The sequence below is a fragment of the Scyliorhinus torazame genome, chromosome 22, assembly GCF_047496885.1.
Source record: "Scyliorhinus torazame isolate Kashiwa2021f chromosome 22, sScyTor2.1, whole genome shotgun sequence".
Classification (NCBI taxonomy): Eukaryota; Metazoa; Chordata; class Chondrichthyes; order Carcharhiniformes; family Scyliorhinidae; genus Scyliorhinus; species Scyliorhinus torazame.
This window is the reverse complement of record NC_092728.1, coordinates 82,655,424-82,672,048: the sequence shown is the minus strand read 5'-3', so window position 1 is coordinate 82,672,048 and position 16,625 is coordinate 82,655,424. Positions and strand designations below refer to the sequence as shown.

Genomic DNA, 16,625 nt, shown 5'->3' with positions numbered 1-16,625 from the left:
CATTCAAGGTCCTCGTCAATACCGGGGCGAGCAAGTCCACATATTTTCTCTCGAATTCGACTGGGAATCCATCCGGTCCCGGGGCCTTTCCCGCCTGCATGCTCCTAATTCCTTTCACCACTTCTTCTACCTCGATCTGTGCTCCCAGTCCCACCCTTTCCTGCTCTTCCACCTTGGGAAATTCCAGCCGATCCAAGAAGCCCATCATTCTCTCCCTCCCATCCGGGGGTTGAGCTTCATATAATTTTTTATAAAATGTCTTGAACACTCCATTCACTCTCTCCGCTCCCCGCTCCATCTCTCCTTCCTCATCCCTCACTCCCCCTATTTCCCTCACTGCTCCCCTTTTCCTCAATTGGTGTGCCAGCAACCTGCTCGCATTCTCCCCATATTTGTACTGTACACCCTGTGCCTTCCTCCATTGTGCCTCTGCAGTGCCCGTAGTCAGCAAGTCAAATTCTACATGTAGCCTTTGCCTTTCCCTGTACAGTCCCTCCTCCGGTGCTTCCGCATATTGTCTGTCCACCCTCAAAAGTTCTTGCAGCAACCGCTCCCGTTCCTTACTCTCCTGCTTCCCTTTATGTGCCCTTATTGATATCAGCTCCCCTCTAACCACCGCCTTCAGTGCCTCCCAGACCACTCCCACCTGGACCTCCCCATTATCATTGAGTTCCAAGTACTTTTCAATGCACCGCCTCACCCTTAGACACACCCCCTCATCTGCCATTAGTCCCATGTCCATTCTCCAGGGTGGGCGCCCTCCTGTTTCCTCCCCTATCTCCAAGTCCACCCAGCGTGGAGCGTGATCCGAAATGGCTATAGCCGTATACTCCGTTCCCCTCACCTTCGGGATCAACGCCCTTCCCAGCACAAAAAAGTCTATTCGCGAGTAGACTTTATGGACATAGGAGAAAAACGAGAACTCCTTACTCCTAGGTCTGCTAAATCTCCACGGGTCTACACCTCCCATCTGCTCCATAAAATCTTTAAGTACCTTGGCTGCTGCCGGCCTCCTTCCAGTCCTGGACTTCGACCTATCCAGCCCTGGTTCCAACACCGTATTAAAATCTCCCCACATTATCAGCTTTCCCATCTCTAGGTCCGGAATGCGTCCTAGCATCCGCCTCATAAAATTGGCATCATCCCAGTTCGGGGCATATACGTTTACCAAAACGACCGTCTCCCCCTGTAGTTTGCCACTCACCATCATGTATCTGCCCCCGTTATCCGCCACTATAGTCTTTGCCTCGAACATTACCCGCTTCCCCACTAATATAGCCACCCCCCTGTTTTTCGCATCTAGCCCCGAATGGTACACCTGCCCCACCCATCCTTTGCGTAGCCTAACCTGGTCTATCAGTTTCAGGTGCGTTTCCTGTAACATAACCACATCTGCCTTAAGTTTCTTAAGGTGTGCGAGTACCCGTGCCCTCTTTATCGGCCCGTTCAGCCCTCTCACGTTCCACGTGATCAGCCGGGTTGGGGGGCTTCCTACCCCCCCCCTTGTCGATTAGCCATCCCCTTTTTCCAGCTCCTCACCCGGTTCCCACGCAGCTGTATCTCCCCCAGGCGGTGCCCCCCCACCCATCCCCTCCCATACCAGCTCCCCCCTCTCCCCAGCAGCAGCAACCCAGTAATTCCCCCCTCCCACCCCCCCCGCTAGATCCCCCGCTAGCGTAATTACTCCCCCCATGTTGCTCCCAGAAGTCAGCAAACTCTGGCCGACCTCGGCTTCCCCCCGTGACCTCGGCTTGCACCGTGCGACGCCCCCTCCTTCCTGCTTCTCTATTCCCGTCATGATTATCATAGCGCGGGAACCAAGCCCGCGCTTCTCCCTTGGCCCCGCCCCCAATGGCCAACGCCCCATCTCCTCCACCTCCCCTCCTCCCCCCCCCATCACCACCTGTGGAAGAGAGAAAAGTTACCACATCGCAGGATTAGTACATAAAACTCCTCTTTCCCCCCTTTTTAACCCCCCTCTTCGCCCCCCACATTCGCCCCACCACTTTGTTCAAACGTTCTTTTTAATAACCCGCTCATTCCAGTTTTTCTTCCACAATAAAAGTCCACGCTTCATCCGCCGGCTCAAAGTAGTGGTGCCTCCCTCGATATGTGACCCACAGTCTTGCCGGTTGCAGCATTCCAAATTTTATCTTCTTTTTATGAAGCACCGCCTTGGCCCGATTAAAGCTCGCCCTCCTTCTCGCCACCTCCGCACTCCAGTCTTGATAAACGCGGATCACCGCGTTCTCCCATTTACTGCTCCGAGTTTTCTTTGCCCATCTAAGAACCATTTCTCTATCCTTAAAACGGAGGAATCTCACCACTATGGCTCTGGGAATTTCTCCTGCTCTCGGTCCTCGCGCCATCACTCGGTATGCTCCCTCCACCTCCAACAGACCCGCCAGGGCCTCCGCTCCCATTAACGAGTGCAGCATTGTGCTCACATATGCCCCGACGTCCGCTCCCTCCGCACCTTCAGGAAGACCAAGAATCCTCAGGTTGTTCCTCCTTGCGTTGTTCTCCAGTGCCTCCAACCTTTCCACACATCGTTTCTGATGTGCCTCATGCGTCTCCGTCTTCACCACCAGGCCCTGTATGTCGTCCTCATTCTCGGCTGCCTTTGCCTTCACGACCCGAAGCTCCCGCTCCTGGGTCTTTTGTTCCTCCTTTAGCCCTTCGATCGCCTGTAGTATCGGGGCCAACAGCTCTTTCTTCATTTTCTTTTTGAGCTCTTCCACACAGCATTTCAAGAACTCTTGTTGTTCAGGGCCCCATGTTAAACTGCCACCTTCCGACGCCATCTTGGTTTTTGCTTGCCTTCCTTGCCGCTGTTCTAAAGGATCCACTGCAATCCGGCCACTTTCTCCTTTTTTCATCCGTATCCAGGGGGGATTCCCTTCTGGTTTACCGCACAGTGTTTTTAGCCGTCAAAATTGCCGTTGGGGCTCCTATCAAGAGCCCAAAAGTCCGTTTCACCGGTCGCTGCCGAAACGTGCGACTCAGCTGGTCATCGCCGCACCCGGAAGTCTAGGTAGGATTCCTTGGCGCCGGAGTGTGGCGACTAGGGGATTTTCCCAGTAACTTCATTGTAGTTTTAATGCAAGCCTACTTGTGACAATAATAAAGATTATTATTATAAAAAAATAAGTTTCAATTTTAAACTTTATATTCAAAATGATTTGTGAATTATGGGAACCCTTCAGTGTATTTCCTTGCTAATGGGTAGTATTTTTCTTGTAGAAACTTGCATGAAAGTTGTCAATGGTCGAATGAATGGGGGGAAATATCAATTACCATGTGCTTTGTTGTAGGCCTATCAGCTGGTGAGAGCAGTATCCATGCTACTTAACTTTACACGTGAAGAAGAGAACTTGCTCAAGGAATCCTTAGAATATAAGGTAAGGCAGGATCTGTTCCCACTCACTTTACTGAGTCTTGCCTACATCCATTCTTTTAATGAATGCTGTTGAGTGGCTTACTAAATCTTCCTTCTTACATTGTAGATGTCTTGGTTTGGGTCAAAACCTTCTCCTAAAGGTATTGTACTTCCATCAATAACCGGCCGGCCTCCTCCTCACTGGCAATGAACCAAGTGCAACATCTGGAACATGCACATTCAGAGAACTAACAACATAACTCATTTGATGAACTCTACAGTTATTGATAATAAGATATCCTTATTAGTGTTTTCAGTCACTGTTATGACAGTGTTTTTATTCCAGGACTTCAAGTTTTTCAGCTGTTTACAAGTATTTAATAGTACTGGTACTTTCTATTAATACATCTTTTAAATGTAAATGAAGTTGTTCTCCTATGGGGAATGAAATTCATTGAGATAAAGCAGATATGGGTTTGAAATTCTGCCGTTTCTACACGTGCAAGAGGAATAATTATTTTTGGTCCTGTAGCTTTATTGCAGTCCTGAACTGATTTGAATGAAACACTGTTTGAAGTGACATGCTGTCATACTCATAAACCTTTGTATATGCTTCCTCATGGACAGACATTAACAAATGCTTACAAGCATTTTTTTTTTAAAATTGTAATTTTTTTTCCTACTGTTAACACGAGATGGGAGTACAATTTGACTGGTCATGCTCCTTCCCTCACCCATCTTCACTGTTATAGAGTCCAAACATGTGCAGGTTAGGTGGATTGGTCGTGCTAAATTGCCCTTTGTGTCTGAAAAACAAAGGTTAGGTGGGGTTTCGGGGATAGGGTGGAGTTGTGGGCTTAAGTAGGGTGCTCTTTCCAAAGGCCGGTGCAGACTCGATGGGCCGAATAGCCTACTTCTGCATTGTAGATTCTAAGATTCCAATCTATGATTCTATGAGGAGGCCAGCAAGTGCTATCTGTAACTGCTTTTGACTCTGTATCATGGTCCAAATAGAATTTATTTCTTTTTTTTTATTGCATTTACATTTTTACAATTGAATCATTTTGGTGTCATTTGGATTAATAAAACCTGCAAGACTAATTACACCAATAAATGATATCAGAAAACAAGAGCCCAACTTAAATATCAGTTGGTTTTCTGTTTATTGATCCAAAAATACCAGTAGTAGCTCTTTTCAGGTTTCTCTCAAGTATTTTAATAATTGTAAAACATGCTGTTGATTCATTACACCGTTTAGATCCCTTCCATGTATTGCTGTTTAATGATTATCATGTGATTTTATTGCAGTTTAAGAATACAGTAGTGTTGCGTGGAAATGGTGTTGGAACAACCAGAAACAAGGGATTTGATGCTAGATATAATCAGTAGGGCAAGGGTACAGTAGTTAGTTCTCATTTACCTGGGTTAATGCAAAAGAGAAAAAAATAAACATTCCAATGGAGTCTTTATAAAGGGAACCCTGTATTGTGTATAGAAATTGGAAAACATTATAACACACAAGATGTAAAAATGGATGCATAAATTATTTACAGCCTTTTGGAGGCAGAAAATGTTGCTATTGTAATAATGTTCCATCAGTATTTTCTTCACCCTGCCATTGTGAAATCAGGAATTCTTGTTGAAAGAGCAACGTGTGTGTGTGTGTATATATATATATATATATATAATATATTATATGTTATATATGAACTAATGCACTTTTATTTGTATAAAAACTGCTGTGGTGTGTAATCTTTGTACATGCATTGATTGGCCTTTGCGACTAATTTCTCTCACTTGGTGTAGTAAACCTGGATTGGATCATCTGACCAGTGTTTGCTTGAGAATAATTTGTAGGTGCAATACTTTCCAATTAAAATTCCTTTAGACTTAATGAAATTGTGCTTGAATTCTTTGATTGGCAGTTGCGATTTGTGGATGCAATAATCTTTGCTCTCATTTATGGAAAGTATGCAGGGCATTGAGGTTTGCAGTAAAATTTCAGCCTCTTGAGATAGGCTAGCTTGAAAAACTGAACACTGGACAGCATAACTAGCAATTCAGTGTGTTTATGTTGCCACTTGTTAGGATTGTCACCTATCACTGTCAATCAACATGGACTGGTCTAAAATGTGGCAACAGTATGGTAGCCAATGAAGTTTTAGATATTTTTGTTGCAGGAATGAATAGACATTAACATCATAGGAAAAATCATACCTGGAGAGTTCCACTGATATAAAACATTTGGTGGACAAATTGGAATCTTTCCAGTTTCGGATTTGTTTAAAATTAAATGTGAAGATAGTCTGAACTAATTCAAGCTTCTTTCCAATAGATGTTAAAATGGTTCCAAGCAAGACCATCTTTGCTTCTGCCATCATTCTGTTGAAACTAAAGGAACAATTTGACAGATCGTCAGCAAATGGCATATTTTTAAAACATGTAATGGTGTGGTTGATGGTTGTTTTTTTTAATGATCATATCTTTATTTCAACCAAATAGCCCTTCACCATTTTATCACCTAACTTCCCAGCTGCAGTCTTTCTTTTGAAATTCATTCTGGTCTATGTAAATTGATGGTGTCTGATGGGTGGCACGTAGCAGTGGTTAGCACTGTTGCTTCAGTGCCAGGGACCCGGGTTCCAATCCCGGCTTGGGTTACTGTATGTGTGCAGTCTGCACATTCTCCGCGTGCGTGGGTTTTCTCCGGGCGCTCCGGTTTTCTCCCACAAGTCCCGAAAGACATGCTTGTTAGGTGAATTGGACATTCTGAATTCTCCCTCAGTGTACCCGAACAGGTGCCGACTAGGGGATTTTCACAGTAACTTCATTGGCGTGTTAATGTAAGACTACTTGTGACACTAATAAAGATTATTGCTGCAGCTGCCACCTGGTATTTTTTTTGAAAGCCCTAATGGAAAATCTACAAAAGCTGACGCACCAAATTGTAGTCGGTGTGGTATAACCCAATGTAATCAGCTTATAGTTTGTGGGGTCAGTGCGATGGTCAGCTTAGGGGTAACAAACTTAGTCAGTCATTCCCTTGGACCACTTTGTAAAAAATGCAGTTATCCTGCTTGAAGTAGGTCACCTATTTACAGAGTTGAAACCAGGTTAGCTGTCATTTATACAAGTTAACATTTACAAAGATTGGGTAGAGATTCTGTTCCTAATTATTACCTATTCTTTCACAAATGCAGTATTTCAGAGCACCCTGTAAGTTAAATGGAACAGGCATAAGAATCAAGATTAAAATATTGAACAAAACAGCCAGAAGTTGGTTCGTGCTGGGGTTGACTGACCTTGGGCAGTTGTAAGAATTTGGCATTTCAGTGCAATTCTAAAAATATCCCGGTACAACCATTAACAGCTGTTTGTAACAATAGTTTAGTATGTGATTAAGCCAGCCTGGACTTGAGTGACCAACTAAGACTTGCAGTTTCATAAATATTTTTCTTTAGCAATTGTCAAATTTTAGTTTCTTACCAATGTTTTCAAAGCATATGCTGAATACTAGAATTTAAAATGGGCTAAATTAGTGATTGTATGTTGTCATTATCCTATGATGCATTTGCATATGATGTCCCAAGGTCCTCAAGATGACCTTGGGACATCTCGAAGCATCTTAGCAATGAGTGAGAAAGATGTAAAAGCAAAATCTTTGATGTAAGATTTTCATCTGAAGAACTATTATGAATTGGGTTTAATCCCAGAGGCACAATTTGGTTTTACTAATTTAGGTTAACATGGTTCATGAAGTGTGCATCCAAAATAAATTCCTAATTTCTATTGTCACCACCTAGCTACTTATTAGGGTTTGGTTTCATTTGTTATTGGAGGTAGAAATTAATAGCCAACATTTTATGATGTATTCACCAATATAAATCAGGCCTAACTGCTTTTCTCGAGATATATTCTTCTAATCCAATGTTTTAGGTGACTTTCTTTCAAGAGCAGTCTGATCAGAAAAATGCAAAAGTTCTTTTGAGGTGAACCATGTACAGTCTACATTGACTGCCAATATCTCTTATACATACGTACACACAAACAAACCTGAGCACAAGTTTCAACCGTGACAACAATTTTCATTTGTATAGTGCCTTTAATGTAGAAAGCCCAAGTCATCTCAGGTGTAACCTGACAACAAAACACCAAGCCAAAACAGATAGAAATGATCAAAATGTAGATTATAAGGAGGCAAGGCACAGATATAAAAAGGAAATTGAGTGTCAAGTCTTGACAACTGATAGTACTGCTGGTGGGATGAATAAGGGCAGAGCAACTGACTGGCATTTTCAAAATATTGTTCTGGCATTGTCGACATTTTGCTGAAATAAATATCCTGAGCCACCACTAATGCTTCGGAAGTAATGTTACAAAAAAATTATTAAAGAATGTAAGAGAATCTTATGTCTGTGTGGATGGTCTTGCAACCAGTCCAGCTGGTTTGCAGAGTTTTTCCTGTGAGAAGCAGATTGGCACCATTCCTGTCTAATATTAAACCCCCACTGGCAATGTCTACTGTACAATATAGTCTCTTTAGCAAATTTGTAATGTAAACAGGATAGCTGAAAAGAGCTGTTGAAATATAGAATTTAAACAGGATTGTCCCAACTGAATAAAACTGGAAGGACCCGTGTCCTTTAATATAGACTTCTTTTTCACGATACACGTTTCAGCCATTTCAGCTTTAATATATCTTTGAAACAGCAAGTAATGCATAATATACATACAATGTCACATTCTGCTAAAGCAGATATATTCAGAAATAAACTCATTAAAACACACTTCCAATCAGTGTTCTTGTCCAAATGGGAATGGAATCAGCTGTCTTAAAATTACTTCTGATCAAGGTCAGTGGTAATATTTCCATTTCTCATCGCGGCCAGGGTTCTGAGGAAAAGCTGAACTGGCACCCATTATGAATTATGTTTAAAATAGATGCAAGTTAAACTAAAGCTATGACTTTGTGCATCTTAACCCAAGGTTTCCGTGGTGATACTGCAATAATAAATTTGCTTTTGTACAAGATTCATTAAATTGAAATTACACTAGTTTGCATCTAGTAGGAATTCCCTTGCTGCTTTTCTTGACAAGTTGGAAATCCAACTTTAACTTTTTATATAATACAACAAAAAGCTGTCAGCTAAAGATGATCCAAGAGCTTTATTTTGCAGCAGGCACTTTACAATAAATTCATCCCTGGTAGTTCAACTGATACTATTGCCATATGTATCATACTAAGTCTATCCCAATAATTTTACAAAAGACAATGTGAAAGTGACCCAAAGAAATAAAAAAATTAATACTGCATGTACTGACGAATCTTAAATAGTCCACCACCGCACCATGTGGCAAAACAATTCTGAGTAAAATGCACAATGCCATATCATTGCTTTTTCATTGTGAGAACGTGTCTTTATTAGTCAGACGATTTGGTTTCTCAATAGATTTCAAAAAGAAAAATAGTAAGGGAACTGAGAATATGCAAGACCTTGCATGTCATATTTAGCCAAAACATACAGTAATAACTTTCCACCACAACCTAGTAAGATAAAAAGAGCATTCCAACATGGTTTTCAAAATAATTTCATTTAATATGGATTAATCTTCAACGGATGGGTTCAAATAATTCCCTTTTACTGTTGATTCCTCGTACTTTCTGACAGCTTTCAGTCCACATCAAGTCAAAGTGTCATGTAACTTTTTAAACCATTTTTCTTGCAGTGAGAACTCGTACTATGCAACCTACTCCACCCACTGCCAATGCCTGCGAGGGATACAGAAGAAAAATGTTCTCATCTTTTTAAATTCTGTCACAACTTGCATGGTAAAGCACCTTGAATGTTAAACAAAACTTGACACAACCCAAATGGACCAAGGGGCCCAAAACCTGGTCAAAGCATCTTAAGAGGGAGATATATCAGGAGGGAATGCCAGAGCTTAGGGCCTTGGCAACAGAAAGCCAATAATAGAACAAAAATCAAGAATACTCAAAGCAATTTTGGGGGCAAATTGTGAAGATCTCTGGGCTGCAGGAGATCAGAGATAGGGAGGGGGCTAAAACATGGAAGGATCTTTTTTAAAACAGGACTCATTGTAAATCAGTGCGCACGGGAGAAGGAGGAGCAGGACATGGTCAAATCAGGGCTGAGGGTAAAATAGGGAGGTCAGCCAGGAATAGTAATGTACAAGGTAAAGGCATGGATAAGCTGAGGCAAGAAGGGTGGGACGATATTAGAAGTGGAAATAGGTGGTCTATGGTAGGAATCTTACAATTTTGCTCACTATATTTAGCAGTGCAAAATATCAATTAGTGAACTGGTAAATACATAATGTTAAATCTGTATCTATATAGCACATTCTCAGGAAGTCCAAAAATGCTTCACAACCATAGAGCAGCCAATTTGTCCACATCAAAGTCCAAAATACAGCAATTAAACTCTGCTTGTGCCCATGTAAGGAGGAATGGTGGCCATATTACTTCCCTCTCTTCAGTGGGATCTTAAGCTCTGTCCATGCTGCACTGAAGTCTTCTGACTCAGGCAAGAGTTACAGTCCAAGCAAAGCTGACACTGTTAATTTTACCATGGTCTACTTTTTACATGTACATGTTATCCAACAATTGATGATCAGTGTGACAGCCCATTGCCACCAGATCTTTCCCCAAAGACCAGATTTTACAAGAGCAAGCATCTTCAGTACCCATCAACATCCTAGCAGCCATTTTTAACTTATCAGTCGAGATATGAAATTAGGTCATCACCTGCCTTCCTCCTTAACCAGTCCACAGCAAAAGCCATGAAATAATTAAAAGACAAAAAGAAACTTACCTTTTCATGCCACTGCAGTAATACTGCACTGCTGTTTTCTGTGGGTTTTTCAAAACCTTTATAAATGTACTTCATTAAAAGGTCAACACCATTTCTATCTAATGACTTAACAGCCTGTTCTATCTCACTACTTTTAAAGGATGTAAGGACTTTCAGAACTATTCCCTGTGCACGCTCCTGTGGAGGAAAAAAAATGGTTAAGTTAGCATTTTACATGCTTTATTATACTCCAGACACTGAACTGCAGAGCAATGAAACCATTTTTAGCTCCAATATTTAAAGATTGAATATGATAGGTCATGACTATTGTACCAGACAAAAGGAAATTTGAAAAGTGTTATTAACAATTATTTTAAAAGAACACCTCCCATTTTCCCCAAACTTATTGTTCGTCTCTCCAAGAGGTATCATTCCTGGACAGTAGAACTTTTCACAATAGAACAAACTTGGGTAATTATCCCTGAAGGTGCCAAAAAGAGAACAAGTAGTCGGTCAATGTTTTGACACTTCCTACCACATCCAGCAATAGATTTTTAAAATAAATAATAGGAAAAACATCGAAGGACAATTAAATGTCACCATCTTCCCAGGCGACCATAGGCTCTCCAGTTTGGGATTCAACCCGAGAGCCACCTCACCTCAGGTGAGGCTTTCATGAATAGCCAATGGGGAAATTATGAAACGATACCATCATTTAAAATAGTAATTGAAAGACCCGAACAGAAATTTGGCAAGAGGTTCCGAACTAGGAGTTGATGTTACCCCTTAATGCAGCAAGACCACAAATATCATATTGTTTCAGTCAAAAAGCTGCAGAGGATTTACCGCTTTGGGTGACTGTGTGGAGGTTACATGTTCTCCCCATGTCTGCGTGGGTTTCTTCCGGGTGCTCTGGAGTTTCCTCCCAAAGATGTGCAAGTTAGGTGGGGTTACTGAAATAGGGTGGGCCTAGATAATGTGCTCTCTCGGAGGGTCAATGCAGACTCAATGGGACAAATGGCCTCCTTCTGCACTGCAGAGATTATATGTGCAGATGGAAGAGATGTTTTTGTTCAAGATATTCCGATACATTCTTGGAGACAAATCACTACATTTTTACCCACATTTCCATGTACCATCACAGTTCACATATTTCAAAAACTTTAAAACCAACAAACTTAATTCAATTAAATACCTTAACTGCTTGATTCTTCATGTTGACTGGAGGGTTCCTTAATGCTGCATGGAATGCACTAAGCATGTCACCTGTACATTATTACAGGTCAAGGAATAAAATGTTTCATTTCAAATATTAAAACGCAGATGGCCCAGTGGTTCGCACTATTGCCTCACAGCATCAAGGACCCGGGTTTGATTCCGACCTTGTGTGATTGTGTGGAGTTTGTACTTGCTCCCCATGACTGCGTGGGTTTCATCTTGTGTGCTCAGTTTCCTCCCACAGTCCAAAGATGTGCAGGTTAGGTGGATTGGCCAGGCTATATTGTCCCTGTGTCCAAAGATGTGCAGGTTAGGGCAATTTGACATTACGTTTTTGGGGGGTGGGGAGCTAGTAAAATGCTCTTTCGGAGGTTGGTGCAGACTCTATGGGCAGAATGGCCCCTTCTGCGCTGTAGGGATTCTATGTTCTGTAGTTACTGGTTTATATGCAGGTAAATTTGACAATGTTATTTCAGTTATACACTGATGATTAGCTTTTAAGGGAATTTACTCCCAAATCCCTTTACAAAGAACAAAGATAAAGTACAACAAAGGAACAGGCCCTTGTCCTCCAAGCCTGTACCGACCGTGCTACCCATCTAACCCAAAACCTTCTACACTTTCAGGGTCCGTATCCCTCTATTCCCATCCTATTCATGTATTTGTCAAGACTCCCCTTAAACATCACTATCGTACCTGCTTCAACCACCTCTTCCGACAGCGTGTTCCAGGCACCCACTACCCTCTGTGTAAAAGACTTCCCTCTCACATCTCCTCTAAACTTTGCCCTCACTCCTTAAACCTATGTATCCTAGTAATTGACCCTTCCACCCTGGGAAAAAGCTTCAGGTTATCCACTCTGTCCACGCCCCTCATAATTTTGTAGACTTCTATCAGGTCGCCTCTCAACCTCCTGTCATTCCAGTAAGAACAAACCAAGTTTATCCAACTTCTCCTCATAGCTAATGCCTCCCAGACCAGGCAGCATCCTGGTAAATCACTTCTGTATCCTCTCCAAAGCCTTGACATCCTTCTGGTAGAGTGGTGACCAGATTTGAACACTATATTCCAAGTGTGGCCTAACTAAGATTCTATACAGCTGCAGCATGACTTGGCAATTTTTATACTCAACTGTTGCATTTTCCTCCAAATCATTTGTATATACTACACATAGCAATGATCCCAGCACTGATCCCTGCAGAAGACCACTAGTCACAGCACTCCATTCAGAAAAGCATCCTTCCACTTCTACCCTCTGTCTTATATGACTTGAGCCAGTTGTGTCCATCTTGCCAGCTCACCTCTGATCCTGTGACTTCACCTTCTCTACCAGTCTACCATGAGGAACCTTGTCAAAGTCATATAGACAACACCCTACCTTCATAAATCATCTTTGTCACTTCCTCGAAAAAGTCAATCAAGTTAGTTACATCACAAGGAAAGCCATTATATATGGTGTTTAACCGCAAGAATTATAAGTTACAGTACCTCTATGATCTTAAGTATTCAAATACCAATATACACAAATCTTTGATTCCCAAGTTGTTACAATAAGCAATAATAATAATTGCTTTTTGTCACGAGTAGGCTTCAATGAAGTTATTGTGAAAAGCCCCTAGTCGCCACATTCCGGCACCTGTTCGGGGAGGCCAGTACAGGAATTGAACCCGCGCTGCTGGCCCTGTTCTGCATTACAAGCCAGCTGTTTAGCCCACTGTGCTAAACCAGCCCCATACACTAACAATACACTAGTGACTTGATACAAATCTATGCCAGTTACATATGGAAGATTAATCCTTCATGGGTACAAATGTCCAGAAAAGAAAGCACTTTTGTTCACGTCGAAAAATCCCGTGAATCAACATTCATATCGGTTCCAAGACCAGAAAGTGGAAATGGATACAAAGGAGAGGTGGTGAACCTCTGCTTGTTATCCCGCAGCAAGCAATGTGAACTGACTTTTTAATCTTGCCCTTTTGCCCGAGCTGCAAATTGCTGGAAATAGGAATTGATGCTGATGTAGTGATAGCAATTCCGCCTCTCCGAGCTCATGTACAATGGTGTATCTCGACCAATTAAATAAAAGTAATTAGGCCAAATCAGAAAGGGAAAGAAAGCAGTGAATTGAGTGGGAAAAAGTAATTATTAAAAAAAAAACCCACCGGAACAATTTACCTACTCAAGCAAGACTCCAGATGTTTGCCTCCAAGGGTCGAGTGGCATGCCTGGTCTTTATGACAAATTACTGATCTCTGTGATAAGATTAATTTATTTTAATGGCACAAATGCAAAACTTTCAAAACCCTGAACTTCACTGTGGAAGCTGATAGTGAGATTATCATTTTTTTGCTGGGATGGGGGATGCTTAATCCAATTATAGATCGAATCAGCCTGCAACTTATTGAGAACTGGAACCCACAGCATAGATGTCATAAATTGACGATTTTGTGCATAAACGAAAAATGGCTGCACCATGTACGTGTATCGGCGATCAGTGGTCGTAACTACACCATAGGGAGGCAGAGAGGGGCGAGGGGACAGATACAGCAGCAAGGATCCTGGTTCTACTCCGGCTTGGGTCACTATCTGTGCAAAGTCAGCACATTCTCCCCATGTCTGCGTGGGTTTCCTCTGGTTTCTTCGCACAAGTAACAAATGACGTGCTTGTTAGGTGAATTGGAGATTCTGAATTCTCCCTCAGGGAACCCGAACAGGCACCGGAATGTGGTGAACAGGGGCTTTTCACAGTAACTTCCCTGCAGTGTTAATGTAAGTCGACTTGTGAGGGTGAGGGGGGGGGGTTGGGTGAGGGGGAAGTGGTGAGGGTGAGTGCAGTGAGAGTGGGGGGGGGGGGGTGCGGTGAGGATGAGTGCAGTGTGGGTGAGGGGAGATGGAGGGGGGGGGGGGGGAGATGGGGGGGTGGGGGGGAAGATGGGGGGGAGGGGGGGGAAGATGGGGGGGAGGGGGGGGGGAGGATGGGGAAGGATGGGGGGGAGGGTGGGGAGGATGGGGGGGGTGGGGGGAGGGGGGGGAAGATGGGGGTGGGGGGAGATGGGAGGGGGGGGTGGGGGGGAGGGGGGGGTGGGGGGGAGGGGGGAGGTGGGGGGGAGGGGGGGTGGGGGGGAGATGGGGGTGGGGGGGAGATGGGGGTGGGGGGGGAGATGGGGGTGGGGGGGAGATGGGGGTGGGGGGGGAGATGGGGGTGGGGGGGGAGATGGGGGTGGGGGGGGAGATGGGGGGGAGATGGGGGTGGAGATGGGGGTGGGGGGGAGATGGGGGTGGGGGGGGAGATGGGGGTGGGGGGGGAGATGGGGGTGGGGGGGAGATGGGGGTGGGGGGGGAGATGGGGGTGGGGGGGGAGATGGGGGTGGGGGGGAGATGGGGGTGGGGGGGGAGATGGGGAGGGGGGGAGATGGGAGGGGGGGAGATGGGGGTGGGGGGAGATGGGGGTGGGGGGAGATGGGGGTGGGGGGAGATGGGGGTGGGGGAGATGGGGGTGGGGGGAGATGGGGGTGGGGGGAGATGGGGGTGGGGGGGAAGATGGGGGTGGGGGGGAAGATGGGGGTGGGGGGGAAGATGGGGGTGGGGGGGAAGATGGGGGTGGGGGGGAAGATGGGGGTGGGGGGGAAGATGGGGGTGGGGGGGAAGATGGGGGTGGGGGGGAAGATGGGGGTGGGGGGGAAGATGGGGGTGGGGGGGAAGATGTGGGGGAAGATGTGGGGGGGAGGGGGGGAAGATGTGGGGGGGAGGGGGGAAGATGTGGGGGGGAGGGGGGAAGATGTGGGGGGGAGGGGGGGGAAGATGTGGGGGGGAGGGGGGGAAGATGGGGGGAGGGGGGAAGATGGGGGGAGGGGGGAAGATGGGGGGAGGGGGGAAGATGGGGGGAGGGGGGAAGATGGGGGGAGGGGGGGAAGATGGGGGGAGGGGGGGAAGATGGGGGGAGGGGGGGGGAGGGGGGGGAAGATGGGGGGGAGGGGGGGGAAGATGGGGGTGGGGGGAGGGGAAGATGGGGGTGGGGGGAGGGGAAGATGGGGGTGGGGGGAGGGGAAGATGGGGGTGGGGGGAGGGGAAGATGGGGGTGGGGGGAGGGGAAGATGGGGGTGGGGAAGATGGGGGTGGGGGGAGGGGAAGATGGGGGTGGGGAAGATGGGGGTGGGGGGAGGGGGGGGGAAGATGGGGGGGAAGATGGGGGTGGGGGGAGGGGAAGATGGGGGTGGGGGGTGGGGAAGATGGGGGTGGGGGGAGGGGAAGATGGGGGTGGGGGGAGGGGAAGATGGGGGTGGGGGAGGGGAAGATGGGGGTGGGGGTGGGGGGGGGAGGGGGAGGGGGGGGTGGGGGAGGGGGGGGGGAGAAGATGGGGGTGGGGGAGGGGGGGGGAGAAGATGGGGGTGGGGGGAGGGGGGGGAGAAGATGGGGGTGGGGGGAGATGGGGGTGGGGGGAGATGGGGGTGGGGGGAGATGGGGGTGGGGGGAGATGGGGGTGGGGGGAGATGGGGGTGGGGGGAGATGGGGGTGGGGGGAGATGGGGGTGGGGGGAGATGGGGGTGGGGGGAGATGGGGGTGGGGGGAGATGGGGGTGGGGGGAGATGGGGGTGGGGGGAGATGGGGGTGGGGGGAGGGAGGGGGAAGATGGGGGTGGGGGGGGGGGGGGGGAAGATGGGGGTGGGGGGTGGGGGGGGGGGGGAAGATGGGGGTGGGGGGAGGGGGGGGGGGAGATGGGGGTGGTGGGTGGGGGGGGGGGGGGGGGGAAGGTGGGGGTGGGGGAGGGGGGGGGGAAGATGGGGGTGGGGGGGGGGGGGGGGGAGATGGGGGTGGGGGGAGGGGACCGTGCTGCCCCAGTCCCGGCCTCCCGCTGCTGGAAGGATATTGCCTGATGAGGGTGTCCACCTCCAGCGAGTCGGGTCCCTGCTGCTCCGCTGCCTCCTCCTGCTCGTCCACAAACTTGTTCTCGTCGTACTCGTCAACATCGACTTTCCGGAACCGGTTGGAGAGCGTGTTCTTCGCCATTGGCCCTATTTATGTCTTTCTTTTTCTGTTGTAAAGCGGTCCCTTTCCCCACGGCCGCACCTACTGAACCGGCGGCGGCGGCAGCATTCAGGACATGGGCTAATGCCGATCTCAGAGCCGGGGGAGGGGGCCTGCTGAACCTTGTCCCGGAACCGGAAACCACCCCCGGAATGTACATCTGAGGGGAGGGGGGGGGGGGGGGGGGGGGG

General features: G+C 46.6%; 2 protein-coding genes across 8 annotated transcripts in view; one reads left to right on the top strand and one right to left on the bottom strand.

Annotated features, from left to right (window-relative positions):
• The window catches only part of golga1 (golgin A1), a 117,648-nt gene extending 112,370 nt beyond the window's left edge, over positions 1 to 5,278 (top strand). For 6 of the 7 annotated variants that reach the window (XM_072488448.1, XM_072488447.1, XM_072488449.1 and 3 more), the window contains 2 exons: positions 3,315 to 3,401; positions 3,507 to 5,278. In XM_072488448.1, the coding sequence (XP_072344549.1) occupies positions 3,315 to 3,401; positions 3,507 to 3,590 (171 nt within the window). In that variant the 3' untranslated portion in view covers positions 3,591 to 5,278. Of the gene's footprint in view, positions 1 to 3,314; positions 3,402 to 3,506 lie in introns of those variants that run through there. The other variant, XR_011937654.1, reaches the window with a different exon arrangement.
• Positions 5,279 to 7,994: 2,716 nt separating this feature from the next.
• On the bottom strand, positions 7,995 to 16,567 carry arpc5lb (actin related protein 2/3 complex, subunit 5-like, b). Its single transcript, XM_072488453.1, has 4 exons — positions 16,277 to 16,567; positions 11,387 to 11,459; positions 10,213 to 10,389; positions 7,995 to 9,149 (listed from the first exon to the last, which is right to left on the bottom strand). Exons 1-4 carry the CDS (start codon positions 16,414 to 16,416, stop codon positions 9,087 to 9,089), a joined length of 453 nt encoding a protein of 150 aa, XP_072344554.1. The 5' UTR covers positions 16,417 to 16,567; the 3' UTR covers positions 7,995 to 9,086.
• Positions 16,568 to 16,625: the final 58 nt, after the last annotated feature.

Coding starts and splice junctions, on each gene's coding strand:
- arpc5lb (XM_072488453.1), bottom strand. CDS start 16,416: ATGGCGAAGAACACGCTCTCCAACCGGTTCCGGAAAGTCGATGTTGAC. Junction 10,390..11,386: donor TGAAGAATCAAGCAGTTAAG/GTATTTAATTGA, acceptor TTTCCTCCACAG/GAGCGTGCACAGGGAATAGT. Junction 9,150..10,212: donor TACTGCAGTGGCATGAAAAG/GTAAGTTTCTTT, acceptor TATCCCTCGCAG/GCATTGGCAGTGGGTGGAGT.